Here is a 25,545-nt window from a genome sequence, read left to right as displayed (position 1 = left end):
TTTTTTCGATTTTCCTTTTGATGTGCTATCTGCCACTGTTAAAATAAACCTACCATTGAAATGATACTGTTCTGAGACTTTTCATTTCTTTGTCATTGGACAAACTTACAAAATCAGTGAGGGGGTCAAATAATTATTTCCTCCACTGTATGTGCAGAGCACACATACTGGCTGCAATGTGCTGCTCATTATAGGCTGTCTGTTCCGTAGGTGTGAAAAAATGGGAAACTTGTCTCAGAAGCACAGCTCAGTAACTTTGCAAACAGCGTGCTGGGCAAGAATGACAGGCACTGTGATTGCAGGGCAATATGAATGATCCTCCTGCACTGCTCTAAACAGCTGCTCTTCACTTCTGGGAATGCTTTGGTGAATGCTTTCTTTCACTGTGCGACGTTTGCATTCAAAGTATACACATGAACATATAGGTGAAATATATGTAAAGCATATGATTGCAGCATGTGGGTATTGTGTGCAAACAAACATTTCTGCTCTCTGCTCGTCCCTCCTCCCTTCTCTGTCTACTCCCTGCCCTCTGTCCATCTTCTCCCCTTCTCTGTCCACCGCAGGGAAAGTCCTGTCCTGCTAGTCATTTCACCCCCGAATGCTTCTCTAGTAAAATGATCCGAGATTCGGATCAAAGATCCGGATCTTTTCAATGATCCGATTCGAATCATCCGGATCACTGAAAAGATCCGAACTTCCCATCTCTACTACCAACAACATGGACATTTCCACTTTGACGACATTTCCGGTGTAATATTTGCCTGAAGGCTCCCTTACGCACTGAGTATCATCACACATGCTCAGTGGGAAGTTAGAGATTAGTTTCCTGAATTATCTCCGCTTCCGCAGCACGTAGACTCCCGAAATTTTCATGGTAGTGAGGGGACCCCCAGATCTAGCTCTGTGTCGAATTGCAGCCCCGAGCCCCGCTAGTTCCCGAGATAGGTTTCCTGCAATCAGTCTCGGGAACCAGCGGGGCTCGGGGGCTGCAATTCGGCACAGCTTGATCTGGGGGTCCCCTCCCTACCCTGAAAATTTCGGGAGTCTACGTGCTGCGGAAGCCGAGATATTTAGGACGTTTTACGTGGCTGCACTATTAAATAGGACGCAAGCTCCTACTGCGCATGCGAGGCTGCCCAACCTGAGGGGCTGCTCATTCTGACACTACACCGGACATGGTGTAATGTCTGATTGTGCTGCTGCCCGGAAGCTTCCTGCATGCATGCTCAGTGTGAAGTTAATGATGCTGGAGGTAAAATATTAAATATCTTCACTTCCACACCTCTTACACTCCCCAAATTTGTAGGGTAGGGAGGGAACCCCCTGAACGATCTCTATACCAACTTGCACCCCCAGAGCCCTGCTGGTTCAAGAGACGGATTACAGAAACCTATCTCGGGAACAAGCAGGTCTTGGGGGCTGCAATTTGGCATAGAGGTCGTTCTGGTGGTTCCCTCCCTACCCTGAAAATTTGGGGAGTGTAAGAGGTGAGAGAGCGGAGATATTACTATTTTACCACTAGCAGCATAATTAAATAGGAAATGTGGCCGCACAGTCTCCTACTGCGCATGCGGGGCAGCGCAAATCAAACAGGCAGCGTAATCAGACACAACATCGAGAGTCGCACAGCACAGAAAACCACCTAGTACCTATGAAACCTAAGCGTACCCGTTAGAGTCCTGCGCTGTGACTGTCAGCTCGCTGCCCAATCACAGCTAAGGCGGAGTCCTGGGCTGGCTGAGACTGATAGTTCGCTGCCTAATTACAGCTGAGACTGTACTGCTAGGCGGAGTTCTGGGCTGTGACTGACACCTCGCTGCCCAATTAGAGCTGAGGCTGCTGTGCTAGGCGGAGTCCTGGGCTGTGACTGCCAGCTGCCCAATCAGAGCTGAGGCTGCAGTGCTAAGCGATGTCCTGGGCTTTCACTGACAGTTCGCTGCCCAATCAGAGCTGGGGCTGTAATGTTAGGCGGGGCCCTGGGCTGTGACTGACAGCTCGCGGCCCAATCAGAGCTGGGGCTGCGCTGTTGCTACTAGTGATGGTCTTGTGGAGGCTATGGCGGTGCCGGGTGGGGAGGTGATCACGCTGCAGCTTGGTCACTATGCCCACTCTGTGGGGGCGCACTGGTGGGGGCTGCAGGTAAGGGGGAGTAGAGAGGGGAGAAGAAGGCGCTCTTGTCATGTGGGTGAAGTGGAGGCCGCCATTGCTGGGATCTCCTGTCATGCTGATCCTGCAGAGGTGGATTGCCGTGGCAGATGAGCAGCCGCTGTCTGCCATGTGACTAGTCTCCTGTAATTTGTTGTTATCATTGTTTTTGAGTTACAAAGATTATAGATTTGCAGCAGATTCGACCATCAGATAGATTTCTGGCAGTAATGTCTAATCTGACAGGAATCTATCTGATGTGTGCCACACACTAGGAACAGATTTCCAATAGATTTCAGAGTGAAATCTATTGGAAAATGAGCTAAATGCATTATTGGACCATTAGATCCAATGCAACTCTATGGGCCATAAATCTGCTGCCAGCAGCAGATCGGTCAAAAGCAATCGAAATCGTCCGCAAATTGGATCGATCCGGGAATTTGATAGAATACATTTGATTGATCGATTCTATAGAATGGATCCATGGCTGAAATCGACCAGTGTATGGGCCCCTTTATGCCGGCTGCACTCTGTTTTTTTTTATTTATTTTTTTTAAATTGTTCCTGTAATTGCCCAGCATCAACAGATCGAATCTGCCAGAGATCGATGCCACAACGTGGCTGCCTGATCGTAGTTTTGATCTGACATGCTGGAAAGTTGTTGCTCGGTTGGGTGTGTGGCGATTGCGGCGTTCGATATCCGGATGATAGACCCCCTGGCCCGTCTCCCCCTTATGTGTAATATCTACCGCTAGCTCTGTGGCGTGTGTGGAAGTGATGCTCTCACCTGTCCGCTGTCCCCTCCAGGCTGAGCGCTTCCTTGCTGTCCTCTTCCACCACCTGGATTGTCTGGAATCTAGCCCCGAAAGCCCTCTTATGTGGGGCATTCTACTCGGCTGTCACGCTCCTATCGCTGGGAGTGTTTTGCACCTGCGCAGTGCTACGGTGCAGAACGCCTGCGATAGGGGAGCGCGTGGGGCCGAACTGCTTTGACTGGCTAACCTCAACTGGAGGACTTTCAGGGTCAGATTGCAGACGATCCAGTCTGAGGACGACCTGGGAACGATCAGCCTGGAGGAAGCCTTGGGTATGTATAATTTTTCCCTCCCCCGCAATCTCAGGTACACTTTAAACACTGGACAACTGAAGCAAAAAGAATATGTAGGCTGCCATATCTATTTCCTTTTGAGCAATACCAGTTACCTGGCAAGCCAGCTGATCCTCTTTCTATAACATTTTTAGCCATAGACCCTGAACAAGCATGCAGCAGATCAGGTGTTTCTGACGTCATTGTCAGATCTGACAAGATTAGCCACATGCTTGTTTCTGGTGTGATTCAAACACTGCTGCGGCCAAATAGATCCGCAGGGCTGCCAGGTAACTGGCATTGTTTAAAAGGAAATCAATATGGCAGCCTCCAAATCCTCCTTACAACTGAAGTAAGGCCTGGTGCACACCAAAAACCGCTAGCAGATCCGCAAAATGCTAGCAGATTGTGAAACGCTTTTTCTTATTTTTCTGTAACGTTTCTCCTAGCATTTTGCGGTTTTGTGAAGCGTTTTTGGTGTAGTAGATTTCATGTATTGTTACAGTAAAGCTGTTACTGAACAGCTACTGTAACAAAAACCGCCTGGCAAACCGCTCTGAAGTGCCATTTTTCAGAGGGGTTTGCGTTTTTCCTATACTTAACATTGAGGCAGAAACGCATCCACAATCCAAAATCTGCAGCAGCCCGGGAGTATGCGTTTCAGCAAAACGCCTCCCGCTCTGGTGTGCACCAGCCCATTGAAATACATTACCCTAGCGGATCCGCACCCGCAAGCGGATCGCAAACCGCAGCAGAACTGCTCTGGTGTGCACTAGGCCTAAGAGAGAGATATGGAGGCTGACATAACCAAGGTGAAGGAGGTTGAGGGTAACAGGCCTCAAGCCCACAGCTTCCCCCCCTTGCACCTCTGTCCCTCTCCATTCTCTCGTAATAGCAATCAGAAGCTGCTTCTGGGTCGGCCGGGTTGGCAGCAGAGTGCAAGCGATAGGCCTGTCATTGATCATGTGCCTGTGGCCTGGAGTGCTCTGCACATGCGCATTACTAGTCAGGATGAAGTATGCATGCGCAGAGCACCTCCAGCCTTGGGAGTGCGATCAGTGGTGCACACCGCTGGGCCTAGTGCTTGCGCACTACTGCCAACCCGGAAGCAGCTTCTGATTGCTCTTACGAGAGAATGAAGGGGAACTGGGGGAGCCGTGGGCATGAAGACTGCTCCCTGTACATGCCTGCCACCCTCAACCTTCTTCACCTCAGTTATCGTTTAATACCAGTTGCCTGGCTGGCCTGCTGATCCTCTGCCTCTAATACTTTTAGCCATAGACCCTGAACAAGCATGCAGCAGATTAGGTATTTCTGACTATATTTTCAGATTGGATAAGATTAGCTGCATGCTTGTTTCTGGTTTTATTCCGACACTGCTGCAGCCAAATAGACCAGCAGGACTGCTAGGCAACTGGTATAGTTTAAAAGGAATAAATATGGCAGCTTCCAATAGGTCTCACACCTCAGGTTTCTTTTAACCTCTTGCCGACCGCGTCACGCAGATGGGCGTGGCCGCGGCGGCAGCCCCGGGACCGCCTAATGCCGATTGGCGTAAAGTCCTGGGGCTCTGTTTTGCAGGAGATCGCGCGTGCATCTCCTGCTTGGTGGGCGGAGCCGAGCTCCGCCTTCAGTCTCCGAGCGGCCTTTGTCGCGTGTTTACTTGTACAGCGCTGCAATCAGCAGCAGCGCTGTACTGAAGACAGCCGTGTGACGCGGCTGTCCCCCTGGGGGACAAGAGAGCGATCGGTTCTCATAGGCAGAAGCCTATGACAGCCCATTACCGTGCTTGGTCGTCTGGGGGGAGGGAGGGGATTTGGTGGGAAAAAAAAATAGTAAATATTAAAAAAAAAAATTTATTTAAAAGAAAAATAAACGCGGGGGGGTGTTAGGGGGCGACCAGACCCCACCAACAGAGAGCTCTGTTGGTGGGGAGAAAAGGGGGGGGGGGGGGGATCACTTGTGTGCAGAGTTGTACGGCCCTGCAGCTTGGCCTTAAAGCTGCAGTGGCCAATTAAACAGAAAATAGCCTGGTCACTAGGGGGGTTTAACACCATGGTCCTCGAGGTTAAAAGGCAATAAATATGGTAGCCTCCGTATTCTTCTCACTTCACTTGTCTTTTAACTGTTTGCCGACTAGTCCACGCCGATTACCCTGAATGCGGCGGCAGCCACAGGACCGCTCCACACCGATTGGCGTGAAAGGCTTCCTATGGGGCTAGCAGGAGATTGTGTGCGCATCTCCGTTTGGTCTCCCAGCGGCAATCGCTGCTCGGAGACTGTTAGAGGCTGTACAGCGCTGCGATCTAAGGCAGTGCTGTACTGGGGACAGACTGAAGCCTATGACAGCCGATCACGCTGATAGGGTGGGCTGGGAACAAAAATGGGGGGGAGCAATTTTATTTTTAAAAAATCATAAAATAAATATTGATAAAAAGAATATATAAACAACTGAGGGGCAATCAGACCCCATCAACAGAGAGCTCTGTTGGTGGGGAGAAAAGGGGGGGGGGGGGAATCACTTGTCTGCTGAGTTGTGCGGCCCTGCAGCAACCCCTTAAAGCTGCAGTGGCCTATTTCATGAAAAATGGCCTGGTCTTTAGGGGGGGTTTAACACTGCGGTCCTCAAGTGGTTAAGAACAGCTTTCACACTTACCACGGGCCAAGGGGGTACACGATAAAGAGAAAGACCTGGGGAACCCAGCAGGCAGAGGTAACTGCACAAATGTCATGCAGAAATCTGTGTGCGCTACACTGGCAGCAATAGATCCCTCTCGGACTATCTGCGGACAGATCAACCATTGTTCCAAAAGCAATCTGTGATTTGATGCAATGATAAATATTGATTGGTCCTGCGCAGATCCTACTTTGGTCTTATATACTCGTCTGATCGTGTACTTTCTGGGAAATCGGTTGAATAGATTGATTTACTGAAAGATCGCCCTCAGATCCTTTCGTGTATGCTAGGCCTTTGTCTAACGTTTCATAAACAGATATGCACTGAGTGAGCAAATAATTAGACACCCTCTAATAACGAGTTGGTCCACCTCTGATCACAGCCGATATTCTTCTTGGTATGGACTCAACAAGATGCTGATACCATTGCTGAGAAATGTTGCCCATGCTAACATAATGGCAGCTCTAAGTCGGGTCAGATTGGATGGTGGCGTTTCCAAGCTTTGCAGTGATCTTTCCACTTCCTCCCACAAATGCTCAATAGTATTGAGGTCAGGAGATTGAGCTGGCCATGGAAGCAGGTTGAACGCTGATTGATGTTCCTCAGCCCAATCTGAGACTGACTGAGCACGGTGGCAATGGCCCACAACAGTCTTCCTATTTTTCTGTGATACCAAGGGCACTCTGGATGGTCTCCTACTGCTAAAGCCCATCCTTTGCAAAGTCCATCTTGTTGTGTGTTGGGATATGCTTTGTGATGCACCTGCCTTGAATTCAGCTATAATTGGTTGTGTTGTTGCCCTTGTGTTGCTGCAGACTATGCGTGCTACTCGCCTTTCACCTCTCTCGTTCCCCAGCCTTTTTCGACCAGAATAGTCCTTATCGCTTGAAGCTTTTTTCTCAAATGCCACTTTCTAAACACCCGATATAGTGCCGTGAAAGAAAATCCTAAAAGTCCTCTTACACATTTTGGCATTAACTTCCGTGATGACTACATCATCCAAAGCTGAGCGTTCCTTATATAAGCAGCTATGCATTGTTACGTCACTCCACGTCACTGTTGGACTGGTTTACTTTCAAATAAGGAGTGTCTCTAAATGTTTGCCCAATCAGTGTAAGTTTGTGTGGAAGGGTGATGTTTAAATTTGGCAGCAGAGCTTACAATCTGCTGAATGTTTTTCTCCCGTAGGAGTCGCAGTTTGGCCACTCGGACTCTGAGATACGCAGTGATGTACTATTTCGAACAGGGTTAACCCCGAATGGGGTGGAGACATACACGCCGCGCCTTATTGCCCTGGATACAAAAGGTGGGTGGAGACTTGTGATCGTCCTATGAGTGGCAGCTGTGTGATTATCCAATGACAGTCCATGTTACCTTCCAGGGAGTGCTACCGCAGCGAGGGCAGATGACGGCTTATACGAAGATGAAAGATCGGCAAATGCCATCCCAGCCTGGTGAGACTTTATTGCTATGAGTCAGAGCCGGCTCGTGGGACACCGGGGGGGGCAGTTACATACATCATATAGTTAAATCATAGTGGTGAATAGTTGTGTAATTTTTGAGTCTGTTCAGATAGCAGAACTTACAGTTTTGTACACTGTACAGAAGAAATGGCAGCGCATCTAAACCAAGCTGCACCTGACAGACTGGAGCTGCAAGGCCTCTTACAGACACAACTGCACTTGTTACAGCTGAAAAAGGTGCTCAACACCTACACTAATGGAGGATGTTCCCTTCCATAATAATAAAATCATTTTTGTACTAGACCCTTCCACCGTGATGAGGTCAACTATGGGAAGGGACCCTAACCCCTGTTTAAAAAGACCCAAAAACTGACATGCAAATATGAGTGTTAACCTGGGAGCAGCTAGCCACTAAAATGGAAGGAAATGTGCAACGAGGACTGGTTAGGGTCCCTTCCGATAGGATGACCTCATAGCAGTGGAAGAGACTAGAACGAAATCCTTTGCGTGCAAATTATTTTGGAAGCAAAAATCTACCATTGATGATTGGCCAATTCGATCATAATGATCCAACGTGTCAGGTTTCGATACTACCACCCGATTGATCGTTTAGTTCAATTACCGGATGAAAGGATATATTGGGCATGCTGGAAAACCTCGGTTGTAATGGCTTGATTGGGTACATAACGGTAATGGCGTTCAGTTTCCTGAAGATCGCTGGATGGTCTCTCCCCAACTGTGTGTGTGTGTGTATCCATGCTGATCTGTAGAGATTGGTGTGAATTGGGGTTGTTCTATTTCCTCTAGTTGGGGAACTTCTGATGGTGATCTTTGTCATAGTGTAGAGTGTAGGACGAAACAGGTACAGGACTCCACCAGTGTTGTTTAGGGAATATGCAGATTTTTGGTGGTGTGATGCTTTTCTATCAAGATGTCAGCAGCCAGATTATGGGACACTTTGTGATATTTTGCAGGACAGGAAATGTGACGAAGCATGAAGAGGAGTGGTCTCAGCGGAGCCCAGTGAGCAGCACTCAGGAGGTGATGTATGGTGGGGCATGTAAAGGGGCTAAAATACTCGGGGTTACTCAGGAATCAATTGGTTGGGGGAGTCATATAGAGGGGCCAGCACATGATTGGGAGATGTCTAGAGGGGCCAGCACATGATTGGGAGATGTCTAGAGGGGCCGGCACACGATTGGGAGATGTCTAGAGGGGCCGGCACACGATTGGGAGATGTCTAGAGGGGCCGGCACACGATTGGGAGATGTCTAGAGGGGCCGGCACACGATTGGGAGATGTCTAGAGGGGCCGGCACACGATTGGGAGATGTCTAGAGGGGCCGGCACACGATTGGGAGATGTCTAGAGGGGCCGGCACACGATTGGGAGATGTCTAGAGGGGCCGGCACACGATTGGGAGATGTCTAGAGGGGCCGGCACATGATTGGGAGATATGTTGTACGAGAGCTTACCTATGCTCATCTGTACAAAATCTGTTGGCCCCTCATACTACAGGAAGGTGATAAAATTGGTCAGTGTTTGGCCAGTCTAAATATGTGTATGAAAAGGGGGCCCAGCAAACCTGGGCTTTTTTTTTTTCTTTTTGTATTGCCTATTATGTAATTTGGATTTACACGACTTATCTGGGCCAAATCAGATCATAGGAGACGGGGGGGCTTCAAACAAGCATGTCTGTAGGCAAAGACTAGCATGGGAAATTCATTCTGTCATGAAATATATAAAATATATAGTGAAATATGGCCGGTCTCTGTTTTACCAGGGTGGAGTGGTTGATGAAGGTCCTGGGAGGAAGTCTGGTGAGTGATGTGTTTCTCCAGTGACTTGTGAGATATAGAGATGTTATAAGTTGTGGGCAAATACCAGCACCATTTCTTGTTCTCACTAGCTTCCTTCACCTATGTAACCCTCAATTCTGGTTCCCCCAAACCTTATTGGTTTCCTGCACCCATATAACCCTCAATTCTGTTCCCCCAACACCTTAACCACTTACCCTACCACAGGGTTTTCCCCTTAAAAACCAGAGCATTTGTCACCTGTCAGCACTCCTCCCATTCATTCCCCAATAATTTTATCACTACTAATCACAACTAAATGATCTATATCTTGTTTTTTTTCGCCACCAATTAGGCTTTTTGGTGGTAGTATTTGTTTTTAGTAATTACTTCATTTTCTATGCATTTTAAAGAGAAAAAAAATGAAGATACACTATTTCTCCATTTCCATCCATTATAGTTTTAAACTAAACAATGCTATCATGGGTAAAACCCACACATTTTATTTGTTTGGCCTGGTTATCCCAACATTTAAATTTTGTTCCTAGTACAATGTGTGGCGACAGTATATTATTTCAAAATAAAGGTGTATTTTTTTCTGTTAACTTTTTATGAATGATCACTGCCATTGGCTTTGGCAGCAATCATTCACTATTTTGGGCACTCTGGCTGGAGGGAAGAGCCCGGCGGGTGCCCATACGTGCGCACGCGTGCACGATCGCGCAATAAATGTACTTATTTATTATTTTTGATTGATCACAGCCATTGTCTTTGGCTGTGATCATCCTTTACTGGGGGGGGGGGGGGGGGGCCTTCACTGGCTTTAGGAAACACAGTTCCTGTCCACCAGCAGCTTGCCGGAGTTGTGGCCACGCTTGCGCACGCATGCGCGCTCTCAATCGCACCCGCGATCGCTACAAAAGCTTTTTGTATTTATTTTTATGGATGATCGCTGCCGCTCCCTTTGGTAGCGATCATCCTTTAGTGGGGGCACAAATAGACTTTTGGGAACAAAGTTCCCATTTCCCAACAGCTGGCCGACGAGACGGCCCCTCGTGCACGCGCGCGGTCGCCCGCACTGAAGAAAAATAGAGCGGTACGTATATACACGCCCCTGATCTGCAGGTGAACTTTACAGGGGCGTGTATATACGTACCAGAAATCCGGAAGTGGTTAATGTCTTCCTGCACCCATAAAACCCTCAATTTTGGTCCACCGACACCTGGACGGCTTCCTGCTCCTATGTAACCTGCAATTTTGGTCCCCCAAATCCTGATTGTCTTCCTGCACCCATAAAACCCTCAATTCTAGTCCCCCAACACCTTAATGTCTTCCTGCACCCATAAAACCCTCAATTCTAGTCCCCCAACACCTTAATGTCTTCCTGCACCCATATAACCCTCAATTATGGTCTCCCAACACCTTATTGGCTTCCTGCACCTATATAACCCTCAATTCCAGTCTCCCAACACCTTATTGGCTTCCTGCACCCTTATAACCCTATATAAAAAAATATTTGCTTCAGATTCTCTAACTCCTCCTTCGCTTATCCTGCCCAACCTCCTCTTGCAATACCCCAGCCATCCCCCAACTTTCTTATGCCTTCCTTCACACCCCCATACGTAGTGTGATGTTTGATGAAGCACACGTGGTGTTACTGATGGTGGTTGTTTGTGGTTACTCCTATAGATCTGCGTGGCAGGAGGACCACCCTGGAGAGCAGGCAGAAGACCTGTCAAGCTGTTGCACGTGATGGGGTGTGGTCAGATTATCTTAGCTCTCCCCTCCATCCAAAATCTTTGTGTTTGCTGAGTCATCGCAGCCATGGTGGGTGAGTGAGGGTCCTGGCTGGGAGCAAATGGCTCCATATGAGGGGGTTCTCATAATCTGTGGCATTCCATCAACTGAAGTCTGTATTCTGTGTGGTAGGAACACGGGTGGTCTGGAATCCTTCAGTCAAGGGGAATCTCTGCTCAAGGCATCATCTCATCTGGATGAGGTGGAAGACCGCCTCCATTTCTTCTCTGAAGAGTGTGACTACCTGCAGGTTAGCCATGTGGCAGATGGGGTAATAGCTGAGGTTTCTGTTGGGGGAGGAGCTAGGACTGGGGTATTTGCTGGGCTTGGGAAGGTGTCTGAATCGGTACCCTTTTTTCCTCTTCAGGGGTTCCACATTCTCTGTGACATACATAGTGGCTTCTCCGGAGCAGGCGCCAGAATAGCAGAACTGTTACATGACGAGTTTCCTGGGCGTGGCATCCTGAGCTTTGGAACATGTCCAGTCCCACCGGAGGAGAGGGTGAGTTGTGGAGCTGCACCATCCAACTTGTGCTTGTTGATACAAAATGAATTCACTTCAGATATAAATCTGGCAGCATTTCCTTCTTGGGATAATTACTCAGCAGGGGGTGATGGGTAGTGAACAGCCAGCTGTCCACTTTCACCATCCAATCAGGTACCAAGAAATGTAAATATTCTGTGGCTTGCACCATTGGATGTGTGAGTTGATGGTGGTGAAATGTTATTGCTCCTCACTCTCACTAAAAAACAAAGTTCTGTTTGTTTGGTTATTGCCCATGTGAAGGGCTAACTGGAGGGAAGGTTAAGTGGTGTCGATGTGAGAATAAGTATTCAGATCTTCTGTTCCTCATTGTTGTGGCCACCTGGCTGTGGATTCGATTTTGTCCTCCAGTTTGGACTTCTGATGCTGGATCGTTGGGGGTTTAGAAAGAAGTGACTATGAGTTGTTGGAAGGGGACACTTTTGAAGGGGAGAATCTAAATGTAACCCCTCAGTGTCCTTCCCTCTGAAATATCCCTTTGCTTCAACTGACCCTTTCTGTTATCTTGTTCCAACTCTCCGTCCACGTCACCCATGTATAAAATGTGCGTTCTGGTGTGGTGGGCTTCTCTATCTCTGACTGGAAGCAGTCACCATCCTTTTTCCTCATCTTCTTTCCCCCTTTAGAATTTGCAAACCAGCACCTACCAGCTCATGAACTGTGTCCTGTCCCTGGTGCCCCTAACCAATCACAGCTCCATCTTCTCTCCATTGTCTGTCAACTCCAGTTTAGGACGAAGACCTGGATCACCAACACATTTCCCCCAATTGCTGTATGATGTAAGTAATCATCATTGCTTTATAGCTAGCCCCTAATGTGTTTCTGTAGACCCAAATAATTCCCTGTACACCCTTCAAGCCTGTCTCTGGACTCCTGGCTCCCAACTGGTATCTCATCAGGACTGTCAGTGGCTCCTATTTCTCCAAGGTGTGGTCCTGATAACTCTGTAGTCCTGTTCATACTTGTATCCGAAGACAACACCAAACGTTGTTTAGGTGAATGCTTTAATGACCAACTACAAGATTTCTAAGCTTTTGAAACTGCCTGAAGAAGAAACTTAGTTTTGAAAGCTTAGAAATTTTGTACAGTTAGTCATTAAAGGTATCACCTAAACAACTTTTATATCCTTGGATTCTCTCCATGACTAACACCGGACCACACGCAACTGGCTTCATTCGTGTAAGAATCTCCTGTGTGGACTTTTTATAGCCTTCTAAATGTATCTGGCCCCTTACTTCATTTGACCTTTTCATGGCTTCCAGTACTCCCAGTCCTTACCCTGGTAATCCAGTAGCTCTGATTGACACACGTCCATCCTCTAGGTGACTCTTAACATATTCTTCATTGCAGGCCTCTTGGGCTTATCACAGCAGTGCAGTTCTGGCATTAGCACTAGACACGCTGACCACGCCTTACCGCATGTCATCTTCCAGTTTGTCTCTGTCACATCTCGCAGAGACCCTGAGCTTCGGCGGAAGGAAGGTGGGTGTTCTAAAAACGTGGTGTATACTACACATTGGTGGGTTATGTAGTTCAGCAGCTTTCACATGACTTCTGTCCCCTCAGGTGATGACTGTGTCCTGTGACATCCCTTTTCCACTTGGCTCCTCCTCCTTCCTCCCCGATACTCTCCTTTCTGACCACTCCTCCCCTCCATGGAGGTCTCTGTCTGCCTGCACAGGTCAAGCCCCCATCTTCTCGCAATCTGTCGTACTGAGAGGAATTCCCAAAGGGCGACAGAGCAGGTAATACCGAATATGTGCCTGTTCATCCTCTGTTGTGGTATATTAACCATTTAGGCCTTTTGGACGTAGCTGCTACGTCCAAAAGGCTGCTGCGCACTACCGCACCGCCGCCTGTTAGCCCAGAGATCAATTAATGGGAACGCATTTCCCATTCTTTGATCTAAGTCCCCCTTACAACGATCGCTGGCTTCGATGGGACATCCCAAGTTAAAGAATACCTTAACGCTCTGAGAAATTAAAAAAAAACGGGGGGAGCAAGTTGTAAGATGTTCTCCTCCGTCCCCATCAGTTACATTTAATAGCCACCAGAAGCTACTTCCAGGTCGGGTGGGTTGGTGAGCATAGCGCTGGCGCTGCCCGGCAATGCGCATCCTTGATCATGCGCCCACGGCCAGGATTGCTCTGCGCATGTGCACTACCCGTTTGTGACCTCCTGTGCATGCACAAAGAGCGCTCCTGGCCGTGGGTGCACTATTAAGGATGCGCGCCACTTGGCAGCGCCTGCACACTGCTCACTGACTCTCCTGACTAGGGAGTAGCTTCGGGGGGGGGCTAATAAAACGTGACAGAGGAGAATGGGGGGAGCGGTGGGCATGAGAGCAATCCTATACATGCCTCCCCCCCCCCCCCCCCCCCACACACACACACACACCAATTTTTACATTTGTCAGAGCACTAGGGGATATCCTTTGAATGCCAGGGTCTTGGACACAAAGGAATACATTATCTTGTGTAGTCACATACGTTTCTCAGAGGCTCTCCGTTGTTTGTATGTTTCCTAATTCTGGCCCTATTTGCTCTGTGTGTTCTAGGATCAGGGTTAGGACACATGAATAATGGGAAACTTCTACTCGGCGTATGTGACTAGAATGTGTTCTTTTGTAACCAAGATCCTAGCTTTAAACTTGGCTGTAGAGATAGCAGCGGTTCCTGCGTGATTTGCTGCGAGTGTGTACAGGGCTAATTGACTTTGCTGTTTTAGTTGCCACACCTCCTTTAGCACAAGGCACTGTGCAGGAGGAATCTATTCACCTCATGTCCATATACAGTGTGAGGTTTTTAAGTTGGATGAACCGCTTGGCCTTCTTCGAGATGACAATCCAAAGATGAACACAAGTCACTGGAAGGTAATCTTACCTGAGGAGAAACTTGGCTTTACTTTGAGATGTCCTATTTCCTGTCCAAGAGGATTTATGGGAGCAGTACTCAGGTGTATTTTGTATCTGGTATCGTGACTGTCTGTGTGCTAGACTATTTGAATTTAGGTTACAAAATCCAGTTTGCAGGATGACTTGTAAGCTCCATTCCAGAAAAACCTTTGTAAATCAGGTCCAGAGTGAATCAGTGTTGATGCAAAGATCTGCTCCAGGATGGTTCAATGTCATGATTGGGAAATTTAGCCAGGTAAAAATGCTTTTTTGCTGATGTTTTCTCGTCTTCTCTTCCACCAACAGCCACCTTCCAGGTGGGAGGCCGCCGCCGTCTCCTCTCCACGCCTGCACCAGCGGCACGGACGTCCTGCAGTGCTACCTGTCCTCTGTCTATCCCGGCAGCCCTAGGTGCGTGGTAGGGAAACAGGACATGTCTCCTTACACTAGGAGAATGGGGGGAGGAGTTGATAGTTACCCACTCACTTCCACCAATATATATAACCAGACTTACCTGCTCCCAACAGTCATGTAAGATTTATGTCCCAGAGGAGGGCTCACAAGACTACCCGTGTCTGAAATTAGAGCTGTCTTGCTGCAGAAGTTGTGGGGTGACAGACAGCTGGTGTAGACTGTGGCTTGACAACACAAGTGATCCACCAAATATTGGACCATAGATGGGGCAGCATGGTGGCGCAGTGGTTATCACTCTGAGTTCCCAATTCGTATCCCAGCTGGGGCACTAGCTGCACAGAGTTTGTATGTTCTCCCCGTGTCTGTGAGGGTTTTCTTCTGGTACTCCGGTTTCCTCCCACATCGCAAAAGCAGACAGATGTTAATTGGCTTCCCCCTAAATTGGCCCCAGACTACGATGGACATATAAACATAATGGGCATATGTATATGGTAGGGAATAGATTGTGAACTGACAAGACTATATACGCTGTAAAGCAGGGGTCCCCAAATATTTTGGGTAGATGGCCGGGTCAACATACTTCAGACTGCTGGGGGGCCGGAGTATACATAAAATGATGTAGAAGTCTTTGCGGGCCAGACAGTGAAACATACCCATGTGACAACCGGCAGTCCAATTGGATAGCTGTGTCACCTGATGTAGAATGTGATTGGAAACCAGCAAATTACTGCTTTCTGGCTTCCATGTGGATGGGTGGTGCCAGCACTGCTATTCTATATGCGGACCACCAATACTTAAAAATGTAGCAGACTGCATCTATAAGTAATGCATGTTGTGTGTGGAGGGTCGGTAAAAAAGCCTCGGGGGCGCATTCGGCCCGCGGGCCTTAGTTTAAAGACCACTGCTGTAAAGCATTGTGGCGCTATATAAATACTAAATAATAATGCTTCCCATGTCCTCCTGGCCCCCGCCATGGGCAGACCCCCAGAACATATCCAACAAGATATGTTAAGTGGTCACTCCCCTCTTCATGTACAAGCACATCTGTACTGCGCCTGCACGAGTATGTCCACAGGAGTGGCTGTACTTGTGCAGGCACTGTACGGCTGCGCTCATGCATGAAGCAAAGCATGGTCCAAATCTTCAAGAGGGTCCTGAGCAGTGCTGGTGGTCTGGAGGACATGGGCAACCTTTGGAGAATCCTCCCTTGTTAGGCAAGTAGGTTATTTTGGTTATTCCCGCCTCGAGTTTACTTGATGACCACGTTTGTTGAAATCTATGCCGTTTGGGAGCTGTTATCCCTGGCAGGACATGGATTTCACGTTCCTTACCGATCGCACCGCTCTCTCATTGCTGTAGCCCAATTGTCCTGCTTCTGTCGGTTAAGCTCTGTGAGCCGGTCAGGAGCCGATTTAATTGGCTCCTGACCCCCGTGAGCCAATCGCATTGGCTCACATGGATTATAGGGGCAGGAGCCAATATAGTGACGGCAGAGCGATTGAGCTTCTGTGGTGGGTGAACGGCGCGATCGGTAGTAGCGGCAACATGTCTGCCTGATCTGATTTGGTTTTAGGCTAAAACGGTCGAATGCGTCGATTGGACATGCTGGAAAGATCTCAGTCGAAAGTGCTCTATCCGGTGGGTGGCGGTAGTGTAAAATGTTTCCGCCCGTGCAGTGTAAAATCTGTTGTCCCACTGCTTCAACTCTTGGCCACATCCGTTGTTACCCCCGTGTGGCATCAAGCGTGTGTGACACATGGTGCTTGGGGGTGAAAGGAGGAGACCAGGATTCTCGGCAGTGGTACAGGTGAGATTGCAACGGGGCAGGGGGTATTTACACTTGGTGCGGAGGTGGCGTTGCTAGGCCGATTACCGATAAGATGTCATGCTGAAATCTATCAGGAATCGGCCTGCGGTGTATGGACAGGTAATGGATATCTCTGTGATCAGATCTTGGTCGATCTCCCCATACATTGCTAGATGTACGGGCACCTTAACCAGTTCACCCCCAAGGGTTTTTACTCTAACGGACCAGAGCAATTTTCACTTGTCAGTGCTCCTCCCTTTTATTCCCTAATAACTTTATTACTACTTATCACAAGAAAATGATCTATACCTCGTTTTTTTTCACCACCAATTAGGCTTTCTGTGGGTAGTACATTTTGCTAAGAATGTTTTTTATTCTAAATGCATTTTAATGAGAAAAAAACAAAAAAATAGAAAAAAAATCATTATTTCTCAGTTTTCAGCCATTATAGTTTTAAAATTCAACATTCTCCTGTGGATAAAACAAACACATTGTATTTGCCCAGTTGTCCCGATTATTAAACCATTTAAATTATGTCCCTATCACAATGTATGGCGACAGTATATTATTTTGAAATATATACAAGCCGAATTTTTGACCCCCAAAAAGGGGGCCAAAAGTTGGGGGGTCGGCTTGTATGCGAGTCGTGGGTGGTGGTCTGCGCCCTCCGCCCGCCTGCTTGCTCGCCCCCTCCCTCCGCGGCCGCTGCTGCTATTACCTGCTTCAGCGGCCGCTTCCTAATCCGGGTTCCCCTCTTTATCCTGCGGACTCCGTAAGTGTATCACAGCAGCGCGCCCGGCGCTGCTGCTGTGACGATGCAGGGGGCAGGAAAGAGCGGTTCCCCTGGTAACGGCGCATCGCCGTTACCAGGGGAACCGCTCTTTCCTGGCCCCTGCATCGTCACAGCAGCAGCGCCGGGCGCGCTGCTGTGATACACTTACGGAGTCCGCAGGATGAAGAGGGGAACCCGGATTAGGAAGCGGCCGCTGAAGCAAGTAATAGCAGCAGCAGCGGCCGCGGAGGGAGGGAGGGAGCGTGTGGGACAGTGCGGGGCAGGGCACTATACTAGCTATACTGAGCACTATACTAGCTAAACTGGGGCACTATACTAGCTAAACTGGGGCACTATACTAGCTAAACTGAGCACTATACTAGCTATACTGGGCACTATACTAGCTATACTGAGCACTATACTAGCTATACTGAGCACTATACTAGCTAAACTGGGGCACTATACTAGCTAAACTGAGCACTATACTAGCTATACTGGGCACTATACTAGCTATACTGAGCACTATACTAGCTATACTGAGCACTATACTAGCTATACTGAGCACTATACTAGCTAAACTGGGGCACTATACTAGCTAAACTGGGGCACTATACTAGCTATACTGAGCACTATACTAGCTATACTGGGCACTATACTAGCTATACTGAGCACTATACTAGCTATACTGAGCACTATACTAGCTATACTGAGCACTATACTAGCTATACTGAGCACTATACTAGCTATACTGAGCATTATACTAGCTATACTGAGCACTATACTAGCTATACTGAGCACTATACTAGCTATACTGAGCACTATACTAGCTATACTGAGCACTATACTAGCTATACTGAGCACTTTACTAGCTAAACTGGGGCACTATACTAGCTAAACTGGGGCACTATACTAGCTATACTGAGCACTATACTAGCTATACTGAGCACTATACTAGCTATACTGGGGCACTACCTACCCATACTGGGCACTTTACTAGCTATACTGGGACACACTAGGGGAATAAGGCGGCCAGCATTTCCTACCCCCGGCTTATATGGGGGTCAATCATTTTCCCCTGTTTTTTCAGGTAAAAGTTGGGGGGTCGGCTTATATGCGAGTATATACGGTAGGTGTTATTTTTCTGTTCTGTTCTTTTTTGTTCTGGCCATAATTACAAGCCCCAATGTAATAAATTAAAAATAATTGTCCCCCATAAAATATAGATTAAAAAAAGCTGAGTCCCTAAGGCAAGTATTTATTTATTTATTTTAAGCTGATTTTTTTTTTTTTTTACAAGTGTTTTCTTTTGGAGGGGGAGTGTTGGAAGTGGAATTTTATTACTCATGTGTATGTACTTGTAAATGTATGTATTTTGTACGTGTCATATACTTTTTGGCCACAAGATGGCGCTAGTGAACACTCGTTATAGTAAGTGTTCACTTTTTTTTTTTTACACTTTATTTAATTGTTACATTTTCTGTTTTTGTGAATGGACGTAGCTGCTGTTCGCGGTCACGTCCATTCACTCCAGGCACTGCGATTGGGTAGAGGACCATTTGGTCCTCTTCCCCAATCCCTCAGCACGGGATCCTGACGGAAACGGCGGCCGTAGCGGCGCGCACACGGCGGGAACGCGCGACTTATTAATACGTCATGTTGCCGTTAATAGGGTAAAGCATGACGAATTAATGCGTTAGGATGCCACTAAATGGTTAAAGGGAACCTTAACGCAAAAAAAAAGTTTTACTTACCTGGGGGATCCACCAGCCCCCTGCAGCCATCCTGTGCCCTCGCAGTCACTCATGGCTCCTCTGGTCCCCTGCTGCCAGCTAGTTTCGTTGTATGTTGTACAAATGTACTTGTTGATGCACCAGCAGGAATGCGTAAAAACGTATGCATGGCGGCTGGCCGACTCCAAGTCGGCAAAAACGAAACTAGCTGGCAGCGGGGGACCAGAGGAGCCATGAGTAACTGTGAGGGCAGAGGATGGCTGCATGGGGCTGGTAGATGCCCCAGGTAAGTGAAACTCCTTTTTTTTATTTATTATTTTAGAGTTAAGGTTCCCTTTAATGCTGTACTTCTATGTGGTGGTCATGTTATGGAAACAAGTGCGTAGCCATTGCAGCAGCTATTGGGCCCTGGAGCATAGGGGGCCCAGGTGGTACTTAATGTATTCACCATTAACTTGTGTTCTCCACCCTCAAACTTTGTCTCAGTGCTCACAAACTATGTGCATTGTTGAACTGCTGAGAATGTAAATTGCTCAATTAACTCATCCATGGGGTAGGGACAGGTGACATTGCTTAAGAGTGGCTACATCTGAGGGCCCCATGAAAGTTTTGCTATCGGGCCCCATGATCAATAGCTACGTCACTGTATGGAAGTACATGCAGTGAAATGGGAGTTGATGAATTATCAGATGTGGGATCATGATATTGGGCAGAGGATGACCTCTTGTGGTTGATAGAGAAATGGCAGCATGATTGTACTAATGAGGAGGAGGCTTGTCATTTCAGCATAATGATGGTATATTTTCTCTCACACAGCATTTCTCACCTGCTGAGTACACCCTGCAGACCAGGCCCCACATTTCCTCAGTTCTTCTCTCGTTACATCACCAAAGATGGTTGGACGGTGGAGGAGCCGCAGGCGGAGGCACCAGGTGAGCCAGGAGGAAACTATATATTGTCACCATAGTAACCAGTGTGCCATCTGCATCAGGACACTGGCTACTGTGGTTGTCGGCCTGGAGTTCTAACTTATAAGTGGTTTCTGTATAGTATGTGCTATTTATATTGGGGTGGAGGCTACCAACCTCCTGTGTAACTTAACTCTTTGTAATCCGTGCGTGTGTGTAGGGGGACATAGGTAATTACTGGGGGCTAAGCAGTGGGGATCCGGTAGGGTTACTACTGCATCTCACTATAGTAAGAGGAGGTGAACTGGTGAAGGTGGCCACTTGTTTGCTGTAGCTTCACCCCTCCCCCCCCCCCAATTGCACGTGTTCGAGCCTAATTACTCGGCGCAGTCTGGTGAGGGCAATTAAAGTTTTGATCCAATTAGCCTGACATTGTGACAGACTAGATCACTCTCCCCTAGAGGCGAGCCCAAATGTGTGGTGATGCGGCCAAGTATACCCAAGGCTTCATGTGATAAAGAGATAAATGTCTATCTACAGTGCAAAAGATATTAATAACCAGGCTGTTTTAGTGTTTTGGGGTTTTTTTATATTTTGCGGTCTGAAAGAGTTAAAGGGGTTCTCTTACATATATAAAAGAAACAAAAACTGACACTTCCCTGGAGCTTCTATCGGCCCCCTGCAGCTGTAATGTCCCGCGCCATCCTACGATCTTCCGTTCCCCACTGCCGGGACCGGTCTAATTTTTTGTTTAACTAGACAAATAGAACTGCAGCAGCGCGGCCACGTCATCGGGAGCTTACTGTGCAGGCGCAGTACAAGAAAACTTCGTACTGCGCAGTAAGCTCCCGATGACGCGTGGGAGTGTGCACGCGCGGCAGCAGTTCTATTCATCTAGTTAAACAAATAATACCGGCGGTGGGGAACGGAAGATCATAGGAGGACGGAGCAGGACATGATAGCTGCAGGGGGCCAATAGAAACCCCAGGCAAGTGTCAGTTTTTTGTTTGTTTTTTTTATATATAGTGGGATGCGAAGGTTTGGGCAACCTTGTTAATCGTCATGATTTTCCTGTATAAATCATTGGTTGTTACGATAAAAAAGTCAGTTAAATACAGTGGTGTGAAAAACTATTTGCCCCCTTCCTGATTTCTTATTCTTTTGCTTGTTTGTCACACTTAAATGTTTCTGCTCATCAAAAACCGTTAACTATTAGTCAAAGATAACATAATTGAACACAAAATGCAGTTTTAAATGATGGTTTTTATTATTTAGTGAGAAAAAAAAACTCCAAATCTACATGGCCCTGTGTGCAATAACTTAGCAGCAATAACTGCAATCAAGCGTTTGCGATAACTTGCAACGAGTCTTTTACAGCGCTCTGGAGGAATTTTGGCCCACTCATTTTTGCAGAATTGTTGTAATTCAGCTTTATTTGAGGGTTTTCTAGCATGAACCGCCTTTTTAAAGTCATGCCACATCTCAATAGGATTCAGGTCAGGACTTTGACTAGGCCACTCCAAAGTCTTCATTTTGTTTTTCTTCAGCCATTCAGAGGTGGATTTCCTGGTGTGTTTTGGGTCATTGGCCTCGATTCATAAAGCATTACCTCATGCGGTAATGCTGAAAACAGCAGACTCTACCGACCACTTAGCAAAATGTCAATTCATAAAGGCTGTTACCGCATGAAAAGCTGACATTACCGACCAGGGAGATAAATTACCGACTTGGCTGCAGTTACCGACAACACATGTCAGTAAATTGTCAGCAAATGTCAATTCATAAAGCCTTCAACAAGCGGTAAGCCTGGCGGTAGTTACCGACACCTCTGGTGAGGTCTTAACAAGTTACCGACAGCTCTGATTAATGCAAAGTGCAGAGAGCCGAAAGTCTGTTTGATTCATCTGTGAAGAGAGCCAGAAGCCGTCTGTGTGAATCATTTCAGCAGGCAGGGAAAGACTGTGTGACTCATCTGTCTGAGTCATCAGTAGAAAGAGCCGTCTGTGTGAGTAATTTCTGCAGGCAGGGAAAGACTGTGACTCATCTGTCTGAGTCATCAGTGAGAGAGCCAGAGAGAACCGTCTGTGTGATTCATTTCTGCAGGGCAAAAAGGGAATCGGAACACTGCTCTACTCTACCGCTCAATGGGCTGCGGTAATTTACCGACCTCCAAGGGCAGCTGGGGAAATCTTTATGAATTAGCACACAGACCGGGGAAATACCGAGTGCGGTATTTTCCCGACAAGATTTTTTTTATCGCACTGCTGTTTATGAATCGAGGCCAATGTCCTGCTGCAGCACCCAAGATCGCTTCAGCTTGACTTGATGAACAGATGGCCGGACCTTCTCCTTCAGGATTTTTTGGTAGACAGTAGAATTCATGGTTCCATCTATCACAGCAAGCCTTTCAGGTCTTGAAGCAGCAAAACAACTTCAGACCATCACACTACCACCACCATATTTTATTGTTGGTATGATGTTCATTTGCTGAAATGCTGTGTTACTTCTACGCCAGATGTAACGGGACACACACCTTCCAAAAAGTTCAACTTTTGTCTCGTCGGTCCACAAGGTATTTTCCCAAAAGTCTTGGCAATCATTGAGATGTTTTTTCGCAAAATTGAGACGAGCCTTAATGTTCTTTTTGCTTAAAAGTGGTTTGCGCCTTGGATATCTGCCATGCAGGCCATTTTTGCCCAGTCTCTTTCTTATGGTGGAGTCGTGAACACTGACCTTAATTGAGGCAAGTGAGGCCTGCAGTTCTTTAGATGTTGTCCTGGGGTCTTTTGTGGCCTCTCGGATGAGTTTTCTCTGCGCTCTTGGGGTAATTTTGGTCGGCCGGCCACTCCTGGGAAGGTTCATCACTGTTCCATGTTTTTGCCATTTGTGGATAATGAGACTCACTGTGGTTTGCTGGAGTCCCAAAGCTTTAGAAATGGCTTTATAACCTTTACCAGACTGATAGATCTCAATTACTTTTGTTCTCATTCGTTCCTGAATTTCTTTGGAACTTGGCATGATGTCTAGCTTTTGAGGTGCTTTTGGTCTACTTCTCTGTGTCAGATAGTTCCTATTTAAGTGATTTCTTGATTGAAACAGGTGTGGCAGTAATCAGGCCTGGGGTTACAGAAATTGAACTCAGGTGTGATAAACCCTAGTTAAGTTAATTTTTAACGGGGAGGGGGGTGTGATCACTTTTTCACACAGGGCCATGTAGATTTTGAGTTTTTTTTTTCTCACTAAATAATAAAAACCATCATTTAAAACTGCATTTTGTGTTCAATTATGTTATCTTTGATTAATAGTTAACGGTTTTTGATGAGCAGAAACATTTAAGTGTGACAAATATGCAAAAGAATAAGAAACCTGGAAGGGGGTAAATAGTTTTTCACATCACTGTAGTTAACTATTTTTCTGGTCCCTTGACATAGGAACATTTGTTTATAATACTTTTTATGTGGATAAATTTTATGCAGGGTACTGTATAGCTGAGGTGTGCACTCAATAACTGGTCCTTGGTTCAGATGCTGTTTTCTTTCAGTTGTAGGTCAGATCCCGGTACTGGCTGCCCTGCAAGCATCAAGCTCACTCCAGCAGAGTCTGCGTGGCTTGTGTGATGAGGTCACCACCATAGACATCAGACGATGGGCCAATTTTTCCACAGCCGGTGTGGAAGAGGAGGACTTCAGGGAGGCTGTTAATGAGCTGCGCTGCCTTTCCCAGTGTTACCGCGTGCGTGATGGCGAGGACAGTGACGACAATAGTGATTAATCTGTGATATTCTAACAATGGACTGCAGTAAAACCATCCCTGGAGCAGCCAGAGAGTGTCTCCCTGCAACACATACCAACCAACAGCTAAGCCTGTCTGTAATCTCTCCATCTGTGATCTGACTTTACTGCATAGCCAAACCTGAAACTGAACAAAAGGTGTCAGTGCAATCATGTAGATTGAAAAATATTACCTTTGCACATAAACATTTCCCATTGTAAAAATGTGCACCTATTTGTACAGGCTTAAAGCACACCTGAACTGAGAAGTATATGGATGCTGCCATATTTATTTCCTTTTAGACAGTACCAGCTGCCTGGCAGTCCTGTTATGCATCTGTAGTGTCTGAATCACATGCCAGAAAGGGTACAGTATGTGCAGCCCCAACATCCTCAGGTGACTTATTTCCTTCTCTGGGTACCCTGTCCTCTAAAGTGTAAGCGGCTGCCTATGTTTACTAAAGGAAGAAAATAAAGAGCAGGTACCATAGGATCTAATGTTGCCTCCTGTATAAGTTTTCCCTGCCGCTAGGGCTTACTTTTGGGGAGGCCTTGTGCTGGAGTATGCATCAAATTACTACTGGGGCTTACTTTGGGGGGAGGGCTTATGCTGGAGTATGCATCAAATTCCTGATGGGGCTTATTTTTGGGGGAGAGCTTATGCTGGCGCATGCCCCAAATTCCCGCTGGGGCTTACTTTTGGGGGAGAGCTTATGCTGGCGCATGCCCCAAATTCCTGCTGGGGCTTACTTTTGGGGGAAACACTGTACGTGTTGCATTTTTGAATACTATTCCCTTAGGAGGTGTGGTGAATTAGTATTGCGTGTTTTAAAGGAAACACATATTACAAATAATGACCTCTTACTTACATCTTCCAGCCCCAGCATTCTTACAGGTCCCCCGCTTTCCTCCTGGTCATCTAGTTCATCCATGCATCCCAGTAAAGTGCACAAAGGAGGGGAGGGAGAATTGCTGCGGAGGGGGGGGGGCTTCTAGCTCCCCCCCCCCACCCCCCCCCGCTGAACGAAAATAGCCGGCGGCGATCAGACCCCCCCCCCAGCAGGATATCTCCTTAGTGGGGAAAAAAGGGGGGAAAGTCTGGTCGCCCTGGCTGCCTGCTGATTTGTGCTGTGGGCTGGAGAGTCCACGCTGCACAGATCAGCGCAAACAAGCCCGGTCCTTAAGTGGTTAAAGATGCATACCTTTCTGTACCTTGTGCTCTCCTCTTTCATTTTATGCCTGAATCGCCGTTCTACACCAAATAGTTTTCTTTCAATTTCAGTTTAAAAATCATGGCTACCATCTTGGCTATGTTATAACTTCCGGATCACTCCTGTCTTCTCTGTTAGAGAAGTGCATCACTGAATGAAGCAGGAAGAGGAAGTGACATGCATGGCCATTGGAAGAAGCTCCTCCAGAGGGATCATAACATGACTTTGTTGGAAGTCATCTGTCTTAAAGGCATGCCTATGAGAGGTGCTCGGAGTCCCTTTAAAGAGAAACCATAACCAAGAATTGAACTTTATCCCAATCAGTAGCTGATACCGCCTTTCCCATGAGAAATATTTTCCTTTTCACAAACGGATTATCAGGGGTGGTTTGTATGGCTAATTGTGGTGAAACCCTTGTGATTGTCAGGACCATGGTCCTGACTGTTTCTTGTCTGTGAACCTCATTGCATTGTGGGAAATACCTGTTTACAACTGCCAATAAAGCTAGCAACATCTCCTTCCACTGCCA

The 25,545-nt window shown here is 47.2% G+C and overlaps 1 protein-coding gene across 1 annotated transcript; it reads left to right on the top strand.

The window, feature by feature from the left end:
* The first annotated feature begins 2,024 nt into the window (after positions 1 to 2,024).
* MSTO1 (misato mitochondrial distribution and morphology regulator 1) lies at positions 2,025 to 25,545 on the top strand. The gene is made up of 14 exons (XM_068252583.1): positions 2,025 to 2,142; positions 7,101 to 7,218; positions 7,294 to 7,366; positions 8,350 to 8,416; positions 9,158 to 9,194; positions 10,860 to 11,001; positions 11,100 to 11,217; positions 11,335 to 11,469; positions 12,138 to 12,290; positions 12,862 to 12,993; positions 13,078 to 13,256; positions 14,711 to 14,815; positions 19,944 to 20,059; positions 23,577 to 25,545. Exons 1-14 carry the CDS (start codon positions 2,059 to 2,061, stop codon positions 23,804 to 23,806), a joined length of 1,689 nt encoding a protein of 562 aa, XP_068108684.1. The 5' UTR covers positions 2,025 to 2,058; the 3' UTR covers positions 23,807 to 25,545.

The sequence above is a fragment of the Hyperolius riggenbachi genome, chromosome 9, assembly GCF_040937935.1.
Source record: "Hyperolius riggenbachi isolate aHypRig1 chromosome 9, aHypRig1.pri, whole genome shotgun sequence".
Lineage (NCBI taxonomy): Eukaryota > Metazoa > Chordata > Amphibia > Anura > Hyperoliidae > Hyperolius > Hyperolius riggenbachi.
The sequence above is the reverse complement of the archived record's forward strand: the minus strand, read 5'-3'. Positions and strand labels throughout refer to the sequence as shown.

What these genes read in the sequence shown, in the direction of transcription:
- MSTO1 (XM_068252583.1), top strand. Translation starts at nt 2,059, where the DNA reads ATGGCGGTGCCGGGTGGGGAGGTGATCACGCTGCAGCTTGGTCACTAT. An exon ending in TATTGCCCTGGATACAAAAG is followed by an intron (nt 7,219 to 7,293) that starts GTGGGTGGAGAC and finishes GTTACCTTCCAG; the next exon opens with GGAGTGCTACCGCAGCGAGG. An exon ending in AGTCATCGCAGCCATGGTGG is followed by an intron (nt 11,002 to 11,099) that starts GTGAGTGAGGGT and finishes TCTGTGTGGTAG; the next exon opens with GAACACGGGTGGTCTGGAAT.